The sequence below is a fragment of the Perca flavescens genome, chromosome 20 (genome assembly GCF_004354835.1).
Source record: "Perca flavescens isolate YP-PL-M2 chromosome 20, PFLA_1.0, whole genome shotgun sequence".
Lineage (NCBI taxonomy): Eukaryota > Metazoa > Chordata > Actinopteri > Perciformes > Percidae > Perca > Perca flavescens.
In genome coordinates this window covers 27828894-27851586 of record NC_041350.1, presented here as the reverse complement: position 1 = coordinate 27851586, position 22693 = coordinate 27828894, and the positions used below count along the sequence as shown (strand labels likewise).

At 40.0% G+C, this 22693-nt stretch overlaps 1 protein-coding gene and 1 long non-coding RNA gene across 3 annotated transcripts in view; both read left to right on the top strand.

Annotated features, from left to right (window-relative positions):
- Window positions 1-21126, top strand: part of LOC114547448 (HRAS-like suppressor 3) — a 73185-nt gene extending 52059 nt beyond the window's left edge. Inside the window, exons 1-4 of one of the 2 annotated variants that reach the window (XM_028566830.1) lie at window positions 18736-18821; window positions 19679-19781; window positions 20029-20273; window positions 20919-21126. In XM_028566830.1, the coding sequence (XP_028422631.1) occupies window positions 18807-18821; window positions 19679-19781; window positions 20029-20273; window positions 20919-21029 (474 nt within the window). In that variant the 5' untranslated portion in view covers window positions 18736-18806 and the 3' untranslated portion in view covers window positions 21030-21126. Of the gene's footprint in view, window positions 1-18735; window positions 18822-19678; window positions 19782-20028; window positions 20274-20918 lie in introns of those variants that run through there. The other variant, XM_028566831.1, reaches the window with a different exon arrangement.
- Window positions 1114-1459, top strand: LOC114547450 (uncharacterized). Its single transcript, XR_003691163.1, has 3 exons — window positions 1114-1131; window positions 1219-1306; window positions 1432-1459. It is a non-coding gene; the product is annotated as an uncharacterized LOC114547450 (long non-coding RNA).
- Window positions 21127-22693: the final 1567 nt, after the last annotated feature.

Below are 22693 nucleotides of genomic sequence, written 5' to 3'. Positions count from 1 at the left end.
GCCGAATGTGGTATTGCATCTAATCGTTGCTGGTACTGCTGGCGCCATCTAGTGTCCCAATATGGTAGTGCATCTAATCGCCGGGTTGCGCCATCTAGCGGCCGAATATGGGAGCGCATCCCGCGCCGATGCTGGGCGATGGGCGCCTCTAGCGGATGTGATGACGCAGCGGTCGAATGTCGAACACCCGCGATAGCCATCTAGTGGTCGAATATGGGGTGCATTTCGCGACGTGGTGGCCGATATGTAGTGTGGGCGCGCTTCACCACTACAGGGGTCTGGTGCACTTGAGCGGAGGCGTATTCTCCAGATTTCATTGTACATGTGGTACCCTTTTACCACGCTTGCGTTTTCCGCAACAAAAGGCCATCTGGCGTTTGTCTTATGTTTTGGTGAAAAACAACTAGGGATCGTTTCTCAACAGTGCCCTCTTTAGCCTTTTGTTTACTGCTATTTAGCTCTTTTTAGATGTTTTTTAGCTAGTCTGGTAACTAGCTTGTTTCCCCACGTTTTTTTTTTCCACATCAAAAAGCCCTCTGGAGTTTCACTTTTAATTCTTTTTCATCGCTACCTACAAGTGGTAAGTAAAGCTTGTGTTTAAGAATGTTCAAAGCTATTTAATTCATTCAGTCATTCATGAATTAGCTAAAACTTTGATCGTGTTCGGCGTAATGCTGGTGGGTTGTACCACATGACGCTAGTGTTAAAAAAAAAAAGAAAAGTTGTGTTAGACCAGTAGCTAGCTTGTAAATGTGGGGTCTTTTGTTGTGAGTGTTAAATCGTCATAAAGGGGTTTGGTTTGTGGTGTTTAAAACCCTTGTTTCAAAACGGGTCTGCTCACTTTTTTACCTGCATTTTGTAGCTACGTGGCTAGCTAAAACTTTCCCTCGTTTTTCTCAACAAAGTCCTCTGAAGAAAGAGGATTCGGTTCTACAGCAATGGCTGCATTTGGTGAGTATATTTAAAAAAAAAAAAGAAGCTTATTGTAAGGTATTTAATTCATTCAGACATTTGTGACTTAAAAACGTTTTTTTTTTTTGTGTGTTATAATGTAGTTTGCATCATTAGGTGATCGTGCAAGAGCTGGGATAACGTGGCTGTGTTAGTTGATTTAAACTATTAAACCACAAGGTAAAAACTTATAAATATATTATACACTACAGCATTAATTGATTTAGTACTGTGTTTTCATTCATTTTGTTTTTGTTTTTAAAAAAGCTCCGTGTAGCCCATTCCTACAGACCCCAACACGCCAGAACATTAAACCAAAGGCCACTCTAATAAGGAATAAGAACACAGCAAACAGGTATTTACGGTTTATTTATCTCTTTCAGTATGTAATATTTATTACTGTTTAATTTATCACTGTGTTTGTAGCCATCTAATATATAATATATATATATATATATATATATTTTTTTCTTTGTCTAGACAATCAGCCCCTGAACAAAGGATCCGCCCAGGCGAGGGGCTACTCGCTCTCCCCATGTGGCTGAAATCAATCCTGTTGAAAGACCATGTGCTTGATGCCCTCTCTGTGAAAGCTGCTACGCCCCTCGCTCGCCATCGTAAGCCTAAGAAGCAATTTATTGAGGTGAGTTTAAAAGGAAAGCAGTAAAATAGCGTGTTGTATTTAAAAAAAAAAAAAAAAAAAAAAAAAAAAAAATCTAATCTAATTCTAATTCCAGCCTGTGAAGCCATACACGACCGGGTCTCCCCGCCCAAAGAAGAAGCCCTTCCTTGTTCCAGACACGCCTTACCCAGACACTGTATCGGGTGTTCCTAACACCACTGCAGAGGTGAGAAACGCATTTGTAGCTAGCAGAATATATTTACATTGTGTTATAAAAGATTTTAAATAAAATGTATATATTGTTAAAAAGGCTTTTTCCTTTGTTTTAGCAGCTAACGGCACACAAAGACTTGAGTCCTTGCATCGGTCGCCGCCTAGTACACCAACGCCCTACCAGCCACCAAGTGTCTCCATTGAGAGGGAACAAAAGGATTCCCCTTTACAAAAGGCACCTGAAGAGTCCTTGCATTGGTCGTAAATCTAGTACACCAACGCCCTACCAGCCACCAAGTGTCACCATTGAGAGGGAACAAAAGACATCTGATGAGGTGTGTGTGTTGTGTGTGTGTGTGTGCTTGTGTGTGCTTGTGTGTGTGTGTGTGTGTGCTTGTGTGTGTCTTTATTTAACCAAAAATATTTTGTTATACCTCTAGACAATCCATGCCATAGAAGTAGGCGGCATCCGAAGACACCGGACTAACAGCGACAGCCCCTACATCACGCCAAACAAATCGTGAAGCTACAGGCGAAGGGTCTGAAGACACAGAGCTAACAGCACCCGTCCCTACATCACGCCAGACAAATCGGGAGCTACGGGAGAAGAGTCTGAAGACACTGGACCAACAGCAACACAGCTTACACCCCACCAACTGTGTCAGGCTGCTTTGCAGGAGGACCCTGAATATAATGTAGGTGAATACCTCTTTAACTGTATCTATAGCCCCGAGGAAGGCACCGATTATGTCAGCTGTATACCACACACCTCTGTTATAACTGTGGTAGATAAAAAGTGTAACAGTGCTAATACCGCCATAACCACTCCTGTAAATGTATTAGAGGTTAACGTTCCATTCCTTGATAAGCAAACAGTACCTAATTATATTACTAACAATCGGTTTGAACAAGGTGGGGCACTAGGAGGTCCTGAGCAGTTAACATTACTTCAGAGTGCAGAGTTTTTTTGAGTATTGTGTTAACACATCCCTCAACAACCTGCAGTCGCTGACCCTTATAAACAAATACAATCAGAATTAGCCGAATTACGAAAACAAAACAATGGTCTTATGAATAAATTAGATGTCTTGCAAACAGCTAACACACAATTGACCGGTTTGGTCACAGACTTTGAGCTGCGCTAGCCATTCAGGCCAGAGCTAACACGCATTTGGTTGATATGGTCACAGGCTTTGGCACAGCTATTGCCTCTCATGTCAGCTCTCTCAATTCAATGCTTGATCCTATGATAGTATGCCTTAAAAACACAATGAATATGACCCCGCAGTAAAAAAGTGTTAAAACAGTCTATAGTTTGTGCAAAATAAAAAAAAAAAAAAAAAAAAATGTCATCCCCACCCAAAAACAAAAAAATCTGAACCCCTAGGGGAGTGTGATGCTCGTATTGATGAGGAACTAGAATGGCCGCAAGGACGATTACACAAGAGCAGTAAACAATCCTCAGGATTTTGCACGATTGTGTGCAATGCATGCAAAAATATTCAAGCATGGGCCCGATCTATGCCTCGCTCTAGACCTAGTGAAAGCAACAGTGAGAAAACACACATCAGATAGACCTGCTCCTGCGCAGTTGTCACATAATGGTCCTTCAAGCGTATATTCCAGCAATACACAGGCCAATACAGACTCTATACAATCATCAAATACAGACCCCACAGGCATAGATCAGAGTAATAAGAGACCATCATGTTTTCCCGAGTGTTCAGCCCTCAAAACGATCTTGTACAGATGAGCAGACTGGTCCCCAACCGTCCACAAGCGCTTTATAGACCCCTCCATCACCCTCAGAAAATCCTCAGGGTAGTGTGCAGTGTGGTGCGGGCGGTTTCTAAGGTAACATCTGAAATAGCATCCAGACAGATACCCCTTTTAATGTTGCTGAATTTCGTCAAGATGTTGACTTGCGAAATATTGATTTGACGGATATTGGTAGTGTTCCTGAAAGGGTGTATAGCACCCTAACAGGTTTAATAGAGAGGGCGTTGGGTAATGCAACACAGGACAGTGTTTTAAATGTTGAGTTAAGGGGTCCCGCCAGATGTCCCTATCCAAACAATGTTGAATTCAAGCGATGGCTATAACACAGACACATTTCTGGAGCAAGTAGCACAGGCGATGCAGAGTAACGATAATTCACTGACCAAGACTCTTTAGAATTAATTGTGACAATAGCGCAATATGTCGGGAGGGAATGGTGGGGGACGCCGAAAACTAGGAAGCATTGGTTACGATCAAATATTGTCAGAAAAAGGTAATGCTTTGTATAATCCCAAGAATAACGCTGGTAACGACAATCTCTGCTTTTCTCTCTGCCTGGCACATTATGTAAACAGCAGATTGTCGATGATGAGAAGATGAATTATGCCAAGCAGCTGCATAGTGATTTGGGTTTTGACTACACACATAAAGTTTCGCTCTCTGATGTTGACAGATTTCAGAAACATTTGAAAATGAAAATTGTGATATTCCATCATGTAGCTGGATGTAAAAACCCACAATCTTCAAAACGCACGACAAACCCGATGTGAAAACAGCGTGGTTGTATTTGCATGACGAGCATTATTATCTCATCGTAAATAAAACGGCTTTTTTTTTGGCATCTTACGCTTATGAGGGTGTTACAAGACCTACCAGAACCCTCTGGGACATCATTGTAGTTGGGATTGTAATGTGTGTTACACTGCTTGTATACCTGACAAGACCATTAAATGCAGAGACTGTAGACGATATGCAAATCGCAACAGTGTTTTGAAAACTATAAAAACCCGATGGGAAACACGGGCTTATACCGCGCAATACATACAAATATTGCGTAGTCCTGTCACGCAACATATCGTGTGTCGAAAAATCCACACAGCTGTAAAAACCTAAATGCCTACATTGTAGAGAGCCTTTAGGTGCTACTAAGCACTTTGCTATATACAACCCGTAGAACGCAAAGAAAGTAGTGATAAGTATCTCTTTACGATTTCAAACACGTTATCAATGTGGGCGCTATGAAGCTAATTTTGTATGCATTATGGATATGGACGGTCAAAAAAAACTGCTACGAAACAACAAATTGCGCCGCATCATTCATTCAGAACTACAGACAGGAGAAATACAAAGGCTATACTTTTATAGCACACAATGCTTCAGGTTTTGACAGTTATATAGTTTTAGAGTATCTGGTGAGTCAGAAACTTTGTCCAACTATTACTATGCGCGGTTCAAGGGTGCTTCTGATGATCGATTCTACTTTCAATCAGCGTTGGATCGATTCGCTCAGTTTTATCCCTATGGCTCTGTCTAAAACTCCGCAGCAATGGGGTTCTCTGATCTTCTCAAAGGATTCTTCCCCATGAATTTAACAAGCGAGAGAATGAGAATTATATTGGACCGTATCCTGCACCAGCTCTATATGGTTATGATGCTATGAGTGACACCTCTAAGAAAACGTTCATGGAGTGGTACGACACGGTCCGCGACACGCCTTTTGACTTTCGAAAAGAGATGCACAGCTATTGTGTTAACGATGTAACGGTTTTGATTAAAGCATGCAAAATATACAGAGAGGCCTTCCACGAGTGCACAGGCCTAGACCCGCTTTGCATACGCTACATTGGCTTCCTCGTGTATGGGTGTATTTAAAACGCTGTTCCTTCCCAAAGACACTGTTTCTCTCTGACATAATGAAGGCGCCTACATTAGGCAAAACAAGACATGTTCTGATGTTTCAATACAGTGGCTTGAGTATGTTGCAGACAGAGAGGGCCTTGACATACAACATGCTCTGAACAGAGGTGAAAAGTCATTCGGTCAGTTCTTTTGTAGATGGCTATTGTGAAGACACGCACACGTGTTATGAATTTAATGGCTGCTTCTTTCACGGCTGTAATAAGTGCTATGCGCCAGGTGAAGTCAATCCTCTAAAAAAAAAAAAAAAAAAAACACAGGGTGAGCTGCGCTGAGTTCCATAACAGAGTGGCTGTTCTAAAAAATAAGCATCAGCTGAAAGTTGTGGTGATGTGGGAATGTGATTGGAGACAGGCTGTGGACACTAACCCTGACGTTAAGGAGTTCATGTTAACATATGAAAACCAGGGCGCCTCAATCCACGAGAATCCCTCTTTGGAGGCCGCACAAATGCAATGAAGCTGTACCACAAGGTAGAAAATGATGAAAAGATCAGATACTATGATTTCACAAGTTTGTACCCAACTGTTCAGTCCAAAAGAGATTATCCAATAGGACACCCCCAAATAATACACAAGGATTTTGATGACATAAACGCATACTTTGGCATTGTGAAATGTACAGTAGCACCCCCCAGAGGCCTGTATCACCCTGTGTTGCCCTACCACTGTAACGGTAAACTGATGTTCCCCCTATGTGCTGCGTGTGCTGTTCAGATGAATCAAACAACACCTTGCACACATAGCGATCAAGAGCGGTTGTTGTCTGGCGTTTGGGTGACGTTTGAATTACAGAAAGCCGTAGAGAAAGGGTACAAGATTGTTTCCATTGCTGAAGTTTGGCATTTCCCAGAAAAAACTGATCAGCTTTTTAATGCCTATGTTAAAACATTTCTTAAACGTAAGCAGGAAGCTTCAGGATACCCTGGACATATCAAGACGGAAGACGAAAAAACAAAAGTACATAGATGACTATTATGCACATGAAGGCATTCGCCTTGATCCGCCAAGATATGTTTTAACAAAGCTGTCAGGCATACAAATAAACTGCTTCTGAATAGTCTTTGGGGAAAATTCGCCATGCGAAATAATATGACTACTGCTGAGCTCATAACGGAACCATCCCGCTCACACAGCTCATGTTCAGCGACACTTTTGATGTTCGCCAGTTCTCATTCATCTCACCAGAAGTAGCGATTGTCCAGTGGAGATACACAGATGGTGAAGCATCCAGAGTAAAAGATGTGAATGTTTTTATAGGAGCCATGACCACCGCCTACGCTCGCATGGAGCTATATGATTTGTTGGATAAACTGCAGGAACGTATTTTATATGTGGATACTGACAGCATTTTGTTCACAAGCAGAGACGGCGAGTGGATCCCCCTCTAGGGCCTTATCTTGGCGATTTAACGGATGAACTAAATAGCGCCAAGTCTGTGGGGCTCCTAACGAAGATTATATAACGGAGTTTGTTTCCGGGGGTCCTAAATGCTATGCTTATAGGACTGCTCAAGGAAATACACAAGTTAAATGCAAGGGTGTGACCCTTAATGCCTCAAATGCCAAAGTGGTTACACATGAATCGTTAATTGGTCTTGTTCAATCCTTTGTGACCAACCAGCAGCATCCTAGCCGTCTGACCACAACAGCATTCACAATAAAGCGCGACAAAAAACAGTTCCATCTCAAAAACGACACCTTGACAAGGAAAGTACAGGTTGTTTACAACAAACGACGTGTGCTCCAAGACTATACAACCGTCCCTTATGGCTACTAGGGATGTTTCAGGATTTGATGGTAGGCTTCAACACCCTTTTTAGCCTCGTTATCAGTGGTCCTTCGAATTGTGGAAAAACATATTTTGTCAAAGACATTATTGAAAACATGTCCTCTGTTATTTCACAAAAATTGATAACATAGTATACATCTATTCATGCTGGCAACCAATATACGATCAATTGCTTAAAACGGTGAATATAAATTTTGTACAAGGTCTCCCGAATCGTTTCTGCGACGAGGCACTCTTGCCTACTACTAAGAATAATTTGCTCATTATAGACGATTTAATGAATCAAGCCTGTGATAATTTGGAAGTTCAAAAGTTTTCACACAGTATGTCCATCACCGACGCCTTAGTTGTATATATTTAGTGCAGAATCTGTTTATTCAAGGTAAAGCTAGTCGCATAATCAGTTTGAACACCAACTATATGATTATTTTCAAAAATGCTAGAGATCAACATCAAATAAGCTTGCTGGCACGGCAAATGTTCCCCGGAAATTCTAAATATTTTTTAGAGGCTTTTAAAGACGCCACTAGTTACACCTTTGGCTATCTATTGATAGATTATAAATCCACAACCCCCGATATTTTAAGACTCAGAACAGCTCTGATATCCCCACAGCAGGTTGTATATGTTCCTAGAAAAAAAGTGTAATAATGTCAAGCCGAATGGAGAGGAATTTTACATTGTTAGACATGCTACATAAGGCGTCACCCAGAGCGAGAGGTGTCATTGTGAGCAACGCTAGTCCAGACTTTATCAATGCGCTTTGTGAAATAGCTTTGAACGTCCTAAGAGGCCACATACCACTGTCTAATAATCAGTACAAACTGTTAAAGAAGAAGAAGAAAGTTATTAGACTAATAGCTGATAAAAAGTTAAACATTTAAAAAAAAAAAAAAAGACAATCAATCAAACAGGTGGGTTTCTACTCCCTCTCCTGGGTGCCGCTATCCCATTCATAGCAAGTCTTATCAACAGGAATTGAGATGGAACACACGCAGAAAATGTTTTTGGTTCCACAAAATCAATTAGTGGCATTACAACCTCCTCAAACAACGGACTCCTCAAATGTATCTCTGCACAGTCTGTACAAAGTGAATTGGACCGAGCCATGAGTGATATATTGAAACAGCCTGACATTGATGTATATGAAAAAGCTAAAAGATATTCCAGTATTCTACAGCGGTACTTAGTCATGATAAAACAGGGTGAACGCGAAAAAGTGTGATTACATTATCAATACCTGAAGTTGATTCAAAGGATGATTCAAAAGATGAAGAAGAAAATATGTTAAAGACAGAAGTGTTGAAACATATGCCTATAAGAAATAAAAGAAATGCAGAATACATATTGGCTTCATTATCCCGACACAATGACCAGTTATCTTGGACAAATCAAGGGGAAATAGTTGTTGAAAATAAGAATGTGCCTGGAAGTCATCTGTATGATCTGCTGAAAAGTGTCACAACCCATAATAATGTTCCAGAACACTCTAGACCAAAAGGGTGGAACATATTTTTAAAAACGTTAGCTAGCTTAAATGTGCCACTCTCCGTAATCCCAAACACGAGGGTACGCTGTTCTATTGAGGCTTTTAAAACTGTTGCATCATCTGAAACTAATACACAAACGCCTATGATTGTTCCACGAACCCCTCGCACTCCTAGAGCAATAAGAATGGCCCCTGTATTTACACATGGTACACCATCTGCTTTTACGAGCAACTAGTACTCCTAGAACATTTAGTATTACACCACCCATTGCTAAGACTCGCTGGTCTAGTTTTTTTAATCTTTTATATTTTCTATTACACTACTTTATTTTTTTTTTTTATTTTTATTAAAAAATATTTTTATTATTTTCTATTTTACTTTTTTTTTTTTAACCTATTTCTATTATTACACTTTATATTTTACTTTTTTTTTAAAACCTATTTCTATTATTTTACTTTTTTTTTTTTTTAAACCTATTTCTATTATTAACTATTATATTTTACCTATTATTACACTTTTATATTTTACTTTTTAAAACCTATTTCTATTATTAACTACTTTATATTTTAAAAACCTTTTTTTTAAAAACCTATTTCTATTATTAAACTACTTTATATTTTATATTTTTTTTTTAAAAACCTATTTTTATTTTGTTTTTATTCTATTGAGAGGGGTGTTTTCTATTTGATGTGTTTTCATTCATTTTGTTTTTGTTTTTATTCTATTGAGGGTGTGTTTTCTATTTGAGGTGTGTTTTCTTTATTCAACTATATGAAAAGTCAGTGTTGTATGTAAACATGTGACATAAAATGAATGTGTTTTACATAAATTTTCTATTCATGTGTTTGGCTTTATTCGACTACACGTGAAAATGCTGTGTTGTATGTAAACAGGTGACATTAAATGAATGTTTTACATTAATTTTATCTGTTGAATGCATTTTTTTTCTGTATAATTTGTTTTAAAAAAAAAAAATAAAAAAAAAAAAAAAAAATTAAGGCATTATAAGAATAGTATATTCCACATTCTTTATTTTTGAAAAGAAACATCATTACACAATTTCTACCTATAGGTGGAACATGAACATTGTACACATTTAAATTTCTGATCGTGACACACAACGGGTGTATACTGCTAACAAAATGGCTGACCATTGTATCGTTGCATACAAGATTAGTGCCATACATGCTCAATACTTTTGTATAAGGAATCTTTTTCTGAATATGACATAAAAAGAAGACGAAGTGCTGGCCACATGTTGTAGAATAATTATTTTGCACTTGGATTGCTGAATGGTACATCTCCACACAGTTCTTTAAGAGGAAATTGCCAATTTCCTGCGGAAAAAAAAAGGTAGGTGGATGTCCAAAGCTATCAAAGAACAAACCATGCTTGTTCTCTGTAATGTAAATACCTAGCCAGTGTTCACCCGGCATATTACTGGGCTGTGTATTTACAACGAGCATGGCGGGTAATTTACAAACAACTGTTTTTGGGAGATGATCGCATGGTATTACTCCTAAGAAATTTGTGTCTCTATTCATTCTTTTTCTAAGGACGCTGGTGAGTTCTATTGTATTCATCTTTAGTAGTGGTCCAATAGGACTTGCCGCCTGTTAGATATTTCGATTACAGAGTCAAAAACTGAATAGCAGATAAGGGTCACAGTCCTAGGAAGTGGATTTCTGAACCGAACTCCAAGCGAACGTTACTGTTCTTAATCAGTGAAACATTTCCTGAGCCCCCACCGTCAGGTTCCAAATTAAAACAAAATAGAGTATAACCAGCCCCAAAATCCTCTCGTGTTATGGCTAGTGACCTGTCTTTTAAATGGCGTCCTGTTGATTCAACCAGTTGATAATATTCCCGTACATATTGCCCTCTTTGAAAAAAAGGGGCTGAAAAGGACGGGCTGGGTGAGGCTGTCCATCGGCATAAAGGCTAATAAATTCTGTATTATAGTTTCCAAAATTAAAGGGGTTATGGGCATACGACCCAGTGTATGCTTCATTATCTACGAAAGCTATGACTACAAATTTAGGAATCTGTCCTATGAATAGGTTTTCTTGGTTGCAAACACGTGTGCCTGTAGGTATTGAGAAGGTTTTTAGAGCTACTCTGTCAATAGCATATTTTGCATTAGTATGCTGTAGGGCCCTACTATGAGCTAGTCTAACAGTTGGTGCCACTGATATTTTCTTGACAAATAGACTAGCAGACATTATTTTCACAGCGAATTGGACATTTCCAGGGTCATTAGTGCAAAGTCATCTTTTGAACGTATGAATTTCAGAGACATGTCCACACCATTTAGCAACAATTTTTCTTGAAAAAACAAATCTGCGTGTACTGGTGCTATTAATTCAACAATACGGCTTTCGGATGTGTATTCACCCCTTTGTGTCAACCCCAAATTATCGCCTGTGATAGAGGTCTCATCCATTTTGCCCGCTGTGTCCTTACAAAATAGCCCTGTGCTAAATTGCGTAGCCAATGTGTCCTTTCCATAATTCAGAAGACATTCTATAACGGATCGATAAGGATACGTATTTGAAGACTGTGTGATCAGTCTATCACCCAACATTATATCTACTTGTGAAAAAAAGACTGCATCCAGGATAGTTTATAAAACCTACATCGGCTGCGTTAGCCAACAATGTGCCATCAGGGTTTGTAATCCTTACACGTATACAAGTATGAATCGTTAAGGTCGAGATAATCCTCCCCGCTAGCCGAAATGAAAAATTCAATAGGACCTCCGTCCGTTAGAGCTGACATTGGTGGGATTTCTACAAATGTAGATTTTTCGATAGATGTTTGTGTGTACGGTACTGTAAACAGGTCCAATTCGGTCTTCACACACTCTTCGGACTGATTATGAATAAACGCCATGATTGATTCTGTAAAATTTAAATATGTATTTTGTCAGTGACAGAGAGCGTCGTTTCGAGCTCTGCGCCTACTGACAGATGCTTTTTTTTGAGAATTCTTCGTTTTTTTGGTGGTGTTTTTATGCTTTTTGTTCACAGTCCGGATACGCCCACATCCTGGCGGGCTTCTTTTTAATGCTTTGCGTCTGTACACCATGAGCCCATTGCCCTGTTGTCTGGATGCCACGGCGTTCCTGACATTAGTCACAACATCGCCAATAAAACCACTTGCTGCTGTTTTCAGATGGGGTTTGGCTATATTAAACCCCTTTTTAAAAGTGGAACAGCCATTCAAATAAATTTCTGAATATCCCCCTAATCCATGCCCATATTGTGTGCTGGCACCTATGAAACCCGCAACTCTCCACCAGCTTGATTCATGTAATAGTGCATATATCTTCCATCATCGGCTGTGTACGCTTTCCTCATCATTTTAATGATGTTTCACAGGTCTAAAATGTAGTTTGACAATTACTTTTCCGTATGAGAAAGGGATGTGTTGGTTCTGATCGCCTCGTAGTTCTATCTGAATATCAGTAATAGTTGAGCGTGACAACGATGTGTAGTGAGGACTGTCGTAACTCAGAGTGGGCATACGTTTGCTCTCATCAGAGATATTTATACAACGGAGCAGGGGTACATGACTATCACCGACTAGCTGGTAGTCCACAATGTCACTATAAATAAATATATTATAACGACCCCCATGGATGTCGGCCGGGTGTGGAGCTGAACATTTTAAATGGGGGCCAATGTGTATTTCGAACACAGAGTCTGGTATGAACCCAAGAATTTCGCCAGACGCCCCTAAACACAATATTCCATCCGTCTCCTCCCGTGAAAAGAATCTTATTAGTGATAGGGTTGTGGCTCATAGTTATGTGGGCTAGGGCTGTGTTAGCAGCACATTTCATATTATATTCATTAACAATGCTGGCGATTGTATTATAAGAACCAACTGTTAGCCTTGTCTTGTTGTACATTTTCGTTTTCGTGTCGATGAAATCAATCTTGGCATCGTTCTCGGTGAAACTATTCCAGATCCTGGGGTATTGAATTTCAATAAGACCAACTTCATACGGTGTTTGTAATATGATCGGTTTAGCCAGTTTTGTTCTGAATTGCCAAATCTTATTATTTGGATAAACTAATTGTGAGGCATTACTAGGCAGCGTGACAAAAAAAATCCGTTCTTATTCATGGCTCCAACACCTTTCACTAACAAACCACAATGATTAATATTACAAGACTGACCCCTCTCTTTATTTTGCATCAACTATGTCTTTTTCAGAGATCCATGAATTGAATTTCTCAGGCCATCCTAGCCATTTCACAAGTACAAGCTTTTTACGGCCTATTTCCTTTCGAGCCAGCACTTTCTCAATTTTAAACACTTTGTTTTTGTCTACAATTACAGCCTGTAACTCTGCTTCGTAAAAGGTACCTGTCACAGGCTCCCCGCTATTGTCTTTCAGTATATAAACAGGAGGAGTTCTACCTATACGCTTTGATATTGTAAAAACTCATCTGTAAAGGTCTGTTGGTAACCTTTACGAAAAATGCCTCTGTGCTTTGATATCCTAACGGTGTCCCCATCTGAAATTTAAACAGCACCGCTCCATGTGGTTTCAGTTTGTACAGAGTGTTAAAGACAGTTTTCTCATTGTCTTTACATACGGAGGACGGAGCCATTTTTATTGACCTATGGTATGCAGCGTTGTAAGCAGCAACCATATCTTGTACTACCTCAATATAACGGCGTGAGTTAACAGCCGTTAAATATCTCCACATTCTGGTTTTGAAAGTCCTATTGAAACGCTTCAACCACACTTGATTTTATTTCATTCGATGTGGAAAAATGGTGAATTTTATACTGTGTCATCAATTTTTGAAAAACCTTATTATAAAATTCTTTTCCAGCGTCTGTCTGGAGCTTCTGGGGTATGCGTCCTTGTTCCAATATTTCCTTAAAGGCACTTGTCACAATAGGACCCGATTTGTTTTTAAGACATATTACCCAGGCATATTTAGAAAACACATCAATACATGTCAATAAATAGTGCACATTATCGCTTTTCCGATGAATATTCAGACATATCGACCAAATCAGCTTGGAATTGCTTGTCGATACCATTAACAATCACTCTGTTTCTTGGGAAGTGTTTCAATGCAGGAGCGTGCAGTGTATACGCATCCTGCCTCAGCAGAAACTTTTTAACCGTGGGGATAGTTGGAGACAAGCCAGTACATTCTTTGACGGAATCACGAAGTCGCTGCACTCCTCCCAACCCTCCTGGGTGGGACGGATCATAGTATATTTTGTGCATAACCTTCTCCATGATTCATTTAAAACACAAGTGAACACATTAGAGTTATGTAATTCTTTTTATTTTTTTACAAAACACACTCACACAGTCATATATAGGACAGTTATGAAGACAGTGAAACCCGTTCTATCATAGATAGCATATTGGCTAATACGGATACATTGCTTTTACTGATTATGAATATATTTAGTTTTTGCAAATCCTGCAAGACATCAGTATACTGTTTTTCTTGCACATACAAACTCACTGTATCTACAAGCATTGTATACATAGTAAGTAGGTGATAAACTTTCAGCATCTTAAAATTGCGTGTAATGTTGGCTATGACGTCACAAAATGTGTCCACTATACTCTCACGTGTCATTAACATTGATAATAACATCTGCAGCAGATCCTCCCAAGGAGGGGTATTATGTTGTCTTCTTACAATCACCATCAGTTTTTCTAACCTACTCACAACTGTACGATCTACATCAGCACTCTTACATTGGTATTTTTCAACGTCGTTCACATTATTAGCAATGGCATTATCTAAAATACCAGATAAATGCGATACGTGATATCGCTCACTGATATGGTTATACATTACACCTAAACAATTCCCCATATTTTCACACTGTTAGTTTTTTTTCTTGCATATAAATCGCGCCAATAGTCCCCAATCTCTAATTTCGCTATTTTGACAACGCCGTCCCCTATCATAGAGTCATACATAGCACTGATTTTAGTCGTAACATCTTCAGCCGCTTTTCAACTCGTACAAAACTGTTTCGGATACTCCCCTGATTCTACCCTCATCAGCGGTGAGATGTTTCAAGGACAGAAAACGTTGCACTACACCAATGAATTTATCAGTAAGGAGTCTTTTCATAAGCTGTTCAAAGTGGACAGTGTAGAAGTGTTCTGGTAGCCCTCTAAACAGGCATGCTGATTCTGGCTTGGATGATGATTGATCTGACAGCCCGAACAAAGCTCTTCCAAATACTTGTAAAGAACAATGTTAAGAAGATGTAGAGACGCTGTTTTAACGCTATCTATAAACAAAGATGACACCACCCCATCCGTCTGATCAGGCGCCTCTGTGTCCGAACAATCAGCAACACCTCCCTGTTGTAATGTAGCATATGTTGAGGGGGCTGTTTGATATGCACATGTCTGAGGGGGAAGTGCCCCAAACAATAGAGATGGTGGCAGGGGAGGTGTAGGTGGGGATGGTAGGAAGTGTTCCGGCGATAGAGGTGGCGATGATGACGATGATGAAAGGGATTGAGGAGATCCGGATGCCTTTAGGGGTGCAAATAGCCCAGGGGTGTTAGGAGGCGTACCTGTGGGGGTCGAATGAAACCACTCCAGATCCTCTGGGAAGAAAAAAAAAATAACACATTACAATCACAGTAGCAAAAAAAATAAATAAAAATAAAATCATTTTAACTATTTTGGGCAAATAATTAGCACCTTAAAAATAGACCCACCATTTTGCTAGTCTTTGTGTCTGATGATTTTAGGTCTATAGAGGTTCCGTGGCAGGGGTAGAGACTGTTGGTCAGTGTTCCCAAATATCAATCTTTTTCTTATGTTCTCATAAGAACTCCTTATTTTGTCTCTTCTGATGACATAGTCGATGGTATCAAACTGTTTCTTCAAAATCTCCCAGTCACACCATTGTATAAAGAACACATTTTTAAACCATTTGTTGTATTCATCGTTAGATACAGGATACGGTTTTAACTTCCATTCTTCATGACCACGGGCAGCAACTAACTTCTCCCTTTCACTGCACAAGCTAAGGAAAATAAAATCCTCTGTAGGTCTAGTGAAACGGTCTGCTTCCACACGATAGATACTGGAGCCATTGCGACTATCCCATTGAGACACATACACCAGCTCAGGTAAGCCCGGATTGTCAAGATCCGGACAGACGACATCACGAAAAAGGCCCCAGTCTTTCACAGAGATTGTACAGGCTGTTTTGGCATTGCTAGATAGTTCCACAGCAACACTAGTGTAAACAGCTAATGTCACGTATCCAGCATTGTAACGAATTGAATAACTGTATCCGTTGACACCAACATATTCCAGATCAGATGTACATGACTCAGTCATGCTTGTAGGAAAGATCTCCGAACGGAATCGCTTCTTTCTGGGAGCCTGACTCAAACTGCCTGTTGTTCCAGTATTAGGCTCTTCGCATCCCCATAACTCTTCACGGTGGGCTAGGCTCAAACCAAATGTAGTGGGTCCTATTCTAGATGTCTCACCTTCTTCAACAAAAGATGATCCAGATTGTTGTCCAAATGCGTGGAAAGACATGGCTGAAAAACAATTCCTCTTTGCTTGCACCTAGAAGAATTAAAAAGTGAAACTCCAGCTGGCCTTTTGTTGTGGAAAAACGTGGAAACAAGCTAGCTACCAGAACAGCTAAAAATGGTGGATAAAAAGTGAGCAGTCAGCCTTGAAACAAGGGATTTTTAAACACCACAAACCACACCCTGTAGGGCGTTTTTACAACCCACCAATAGCAAACCCTTCTTAACAGCTAACCATTGGTCTATCAGACGTTTTAACACCTTTTTACAAAATGTAAATAATGCCTCACCCCCACATAAACCATGACGCCAGCTATACATACGCCATCACATCCGCTAGATGCGTGCGCAGTTTCGACGACGGGATGCGCTCCCATATTCGGCCGCTAGATGGCGCTCGCGGTGTGCCGACGTTCGACCGCCACGTCATCACATCCGCTAGATGCGTGCGCAGTTTCGACGATTAGATGCAATACCACATTCGGCCACTAGATGGCGTCCGCGGTGTGACGACGTTCGACAGCTACGTCATTACGTTCGCGGTATGCGCGCGCAACTTCGACGATTAGATGCACTACCATATTCGGACACTAGATGGCGCCCGCGAGTACCAGCAACGATTAGATGCAATACCACATTCGGCCACTAGATGGCGACAGCGAGTACCAACGGGCACCCGCGACGTTACATGCACGCTCATATGACCAGATTACATGGCGGGTTTGCGCGTGCGTGTGATGACGTCACACATGCACGCGCAAAGACGCCATCCTATTACTACTTTTGTCTCTGCTTGTGACTTAAAATGTGGGTCTGTCCAACTTTTGATTCTGACATCTGTCTAACCTTAGGACATTATTCCAGTTTCTCAATATGTAGACTTTTTATTTACAATAAAAACAAAGCTCTGTAAAAGTTTATCATGCCAACAAAATCCAAACTAACTCTTAATTTTTTGGGGGGGGGAATTTAACGTTAACACGATTTTCATTTCCAACTAAAATCTAACCTCTGTCCAACGTTAGAGGATGATGTCAATCCAACGTTGGGTTTTGACGTTAACACGATTTTCATTTCCAACAACAATCCAATGTCTATCTAACGTTGTAGGTTGATGTCAATCCAACGTTGGGTAATGACGTCAACCTGATTTTCATCAGTCAAAGCATACAACCATTAGTTTGTTAGTTAGTACCATGGTACCTATTTTTGTATACAGTATGGTTACCTAGCAACCAAGGCTTGAAGACACCAAGTGGTAAACAGTTATACAACATTCTGTAAGAACTGCCAGGTAAGTGGTTAGAACACTGAGCTTTGGTTTAGGAGTTGGGAGTTTGATACCCTGGTGAGGTTATCTTGTTTTTTCATTTTGGATTGGATAATTTGCATGCAATTGCGCAAGTCAGGGCCTTCTTATATACTGTCTATGGTCAGGGCCCGTGAACGCAAACATTTTTTGCAGGGTGGTAGGGGAAGACTCTCTGGTTGGGTTGGTTAGGTTTAGGCAAGAGGAGTGGGATTGGTTATGGTTAGGGTAAGAATGTCAGGGCGATAATATTCCAAAAAGGTGTAATACATGAGTAGTATGGATAACTGTGTGTAAATATATGCCAAGGTACTGTAAATGCACAGGGGTGCAAATTAGAGTCCGGATCGGGCCGTTTTTTTCTGTCCGAGGCCGGCCCGTGTCCGACAGAGCTGTGACCGAACCCGGCCCGAGCCCGACAGGTATTACGAAATTTGTGTCCGAGTCCGGCCCGAGCCCGACACAGTTAAAATCTAATTTTTTTTCCTCATACTAATGACACATGTAGGCTACGTTTGTTTGTGTGGTAAAGCTCGCTTTTAATAAATGTCAACAGATGAGCGCACACGGGGCAACAAGCGCACGTTAATAAGCTGTTGCCTTATCGCGCTGATGTGACCGAGCCCGACCCGACCCCGACCCGACCCCGACCATAATTTCTAAATATCTGTCCGAACCCGGCCTGGCCCGGCGGGTACCATCGGGACCCGTCGACCTTGGGTCGGGTATCCATGCCTTAGTGCAAACAGCATACATTGATATTTGTACCAGATTGGGTATTAATAGAACACATTGCTGTGTGCACTGGTACGAATAGCATTAATTTCTAATTGCACCAGGGTACGAATAGCACTTCTAATTGCACCAGGGTACGAATAGCATACACTGCTAATTGTACCAGGGGTGCAAACAGCCTCACCATTATCTTAAACCAAGTGGGAAACTTCTCTGGTAGTAGCTGGCTCTGACTGATAAGACCTGGCCTGAGTTGACCTACTGTACAGCTCACAGGTTGTGCTTATAATCTGTCCGTTTGCATCTTGCGTTTGACCCCCGTTATCAGGTGAGCACTTTAGTTTCTGAGCTGGAAACAAACTTATGGTTCGGTCTCCAGCAGCATAAATAGGCTGCAGGTCGCTGCTGCTATTACTGATAGATGAAGAACTGAAGACATGGATCCTAAAAAGGTAAGTCTCCTGCTACTGAGTCCTGCCGTCACTGATAATTTAGTGTACATTTGAAGCTGCTTTAGTTTAAACTCAAACATGTTCTTTTTCACTGCCAACATTTTAAATACTTATTAGTATATTTAGATTAGAGAATCAGCATCAGAACAATGTTCACTAGCGTTACACTTACGAGGAGTTGGCCTTTGTGATTGGTGCATACATAACAAACAAATTAAACAGAAATATGAAATAAACAAATATATACAAATAGCTGTTTAGCGTACGAAAAAGGAGACTTAATGGATTGAGTGCAGCATGTGCACCAAAAAAATAAATATATAGTATATTTAGTTGATGTATTCATGTATTGCAATGCATAAAATAAATGGCTCCCACATACTTTACTCCTTTTTTTTATATCAACTTTTTATTGTTTTATATTTTTGAACATACAGAACAGACAAATACAATTGAACAAGGTGCTCTTTTTGAATATATATATATATATATATATATATATATATATATATATATAGTTTTAAAAGTATTGTATCATGTTGATAAGAGCATTAAAATGAGAAACATTAATGGGACAAAAAGAAATCAAGGGACATTTAGCATAGATAAAAATGTGTGATTAATTGCAAGTTAACTATGACATTAATGCGATTAATCACGATTAAATATCTTAATTGTTTGACAGCACTGCTTCCTATAGAAGCAAATGTTTGTGAAATAATGGGTATAACTGTCAATCACCTACATGCTCGTACACATGGTCAAAAACTCCAGGGGGTACCTGCAGTACTGGCTACACGTGAAATTTATAATTTTCATAATTTATACATTTTAATTGTTTTTCTTATGATTTTTAGATTGAGGCAGAGCCCGGAGACCTGATCGAGATCTCCCGTGGGATGTATCAGCACTGGGCCATCTACATCGGTGGAGAGGAAGTTGTTAATTTCAGTCTTCCAAGTGAGTGAAATGTTGCATTTACTACATTCATCTTGGAAGACCATCTATAACCTTTTGTGTGTCACTCTCCTTAATTATAGTTTGTTGGTAATTATGTCGTTTTTACGTGCATGTAAATGCAAAATAATAGTAGACAAAGACTTGATGAATGGCAACATATTGTTTGCCCCTCTATATCCCTTTCTCTGTCTTTTTTCTTTTTTTTTAAACTTCTTTCCTGTCTGTCTCTTCCATAAAACGCACATAGAAGATGATATTGCCTGGAAAAGCCCCCACGGACAGGTAAAGCGTGAGAACATCTGGGAAGTGGTCGGCAAGGATAAATTCAAGGTCAACAACCTCCTAGATAACAAGTACCAGCCTCGTGAGCGTGACATCATCGTGAAGGAGGCCTGTAGCATGGTGGGTCTGGAGATGCCGTACCATCTCATCTCTTGCAACTGCGAGCACTTTGTCACATATGTACGCTACGGCATTGCAGAGTCAACACAGGTGGGTATCCTGTGGCATTTATACTTCTGTTTGCAGGACTGCTTAAAGGGACAGTTCACCCTAAAATCAAAAATACATATTTTTCCTCTAACCTGTAGTGCTTTTTAAGAGTTTAGATAGTTTTGGTGGGAGTTTACCAGTGTGAGAATAATCTGCCTGCTATCCATTATAATGCCACCAGCAGGTTCAATAAAAGGTTGTTAAATCAACCCACTTAGTGCATCTGTCACACATTTACTGTGTTCTAGCTATACATAATTTTACAGAAAGTCTCAAAAGCCACACTGACTACAGCTAGATTTTGTATTGGAAACATTAGGTTTTGTTATGCTGCTATACAGTATGTAATTTTTTTACTATCCATTGTTAAGCGTAAAACATCATTGAGATTGCTAGCCAAACAGCTAGCTTCCAGTAGTGGTGCTACTATCAACATGGTCCTATAATTGATTCAACTCTCATACATCTGGCTACATTCAGGTTTGACACAGACCTTTTTAATATGGCTTTAATCGGGGGGGAGTGGGCTAGAGACTCACATTAATTATTAGTTGTATTCTAGTATAACCTCAATTAAAATTACTAAATGTTTTACACATCCTTGACCTTCAGACTGCCACTTTTTCTTTTTTTTTTCTTTTGCAGGTTGCCACAGCAGCTAAGACTGCAGATAGACTTCTAGGTGTAGGGATTTCATTTCTGGATGCTCTGAAAACTTTCTTCCATAAAGATGAAAACAAAGAAGAAAGGAGATAACCAAGGAGAGAACCAAGGAGACATTACAATTGGCAGTAATGAGACAGCAAGATGGAAGGAAAGATCCTGCTATTGTTTGATTGTTTTGATTTGTCAATTCCCCTCGGCAGTGATTATGATTTAAACATTGTTAATAAACTATTGTCTTTGTTGGTGTATTGCTACCAACACACACACACACATATACAAACATACAAAAACGGACACACACACAACTTTGGATAAGATTAGGCAAGCTTTTGTGGAGAAAAATGAAGTTATAGATGAATCCATGGCTATTATGTTTGATATTAGTGCTCGTTGGGTAGGTTGACCCCATGGTTGTCTGTTTAATGTCTGAAATGTATAAAATGACTAATTTGGCATATAAAACAATGTGTATGATTCTTTTAAAGTGGTGATAGAATGATTATATAGGGTATTTTACACTGTTCCTTAAGGTCTCCTAATGGGGTATGTAACATTGGTTGGGCTGAAAATTGCCCGAATGCTATTTTATTAGGCCCTTAACTACCCTGTGAATATGGCTCTATTTGGAACAAGAGCTTTTCTTCCAAATATGGTATGCTCATGAATATTCAGAATGAGCTACGCACTGATTGGTTTGAGCAAACTACATAGAAACACATGGGAGACTCGACAGCAGGTCTCATTTGAAAAGTTATACATTGTTTGTCGGGCTATTACGTTATTAAATTCACTTCTGAGACTTTTTTAAGCAAGAAATCAACTATATAAAGCTCAAATATGGGCCGTTTTACGAAAATTGATGGCTTATTGCAAATTTGGTAAGACTGTGTGTCTGAGTTCAGCTGCCGGTGCTGCCTGTGTTGCTGCCTCGCTGCACGGCCTGCCTTCCTTTACACACCCCGGCCTGCTTTGAGCTCGATTGAGCTCCGTTACGGCTTGCAGCCCACAGCACTCAATACCCGCGCAAAGTCACCGTTTTGGGGTTAATGGACCAAACGCTGGTGCTCTGACAGAGCTCCAGGGCCTGCAGCTCCCCTCTTCCTGCTAGTTAAATGGCCCGTGTGTGACAGTGATAGCGCGGTCAGCGAGCTTGTTACACCAGCAATCTCTTACAACAGTTCCAGTTAATCTTGGCTGGCTGTCAGCATAACTAGCTATATTTACAGTTTGAATTTTGTCACGCCACTTATACAACATATCTCTAAAGGTCTTATAAAGCTAACAACGGTGTCCAATTTCAAGTTAATGAATTTTTGTGAAGATTAGGGGTTTCGTTATCTATGACTGTCCCTTCAATCCCAGCTATGTGTGGCTAGCTGCAAATCACAGATAGCTTCATTTTTGGCGTAATTCCCGTATATTTACAGTTTGAATTCCATCACGCCACTTATACAACATCTCCCTAAAGGTCTTATAAAGCTAACAACGGTGTCCAATTTCAAGTTAATGAATTTTTGTGAAGATTAGGGGTTTCGTTATCTATGACTGTCCCTTCAATCCCAGCTATGTGTGGCTAGCTGCAAATCACAGATAGCTTCATTTTTGGCGTAATTCCCGTATATTTACAGTTTGAATTCCATCACGCCACTTATACAACATCTCCCTAAAGGTCTTATAAAGCTAACAACGGTGTCCAATTTCAAGTTAAAGATTTTTTGTGAACAGTGGAGGTTTCGTTAGCTATGACTGTCCCT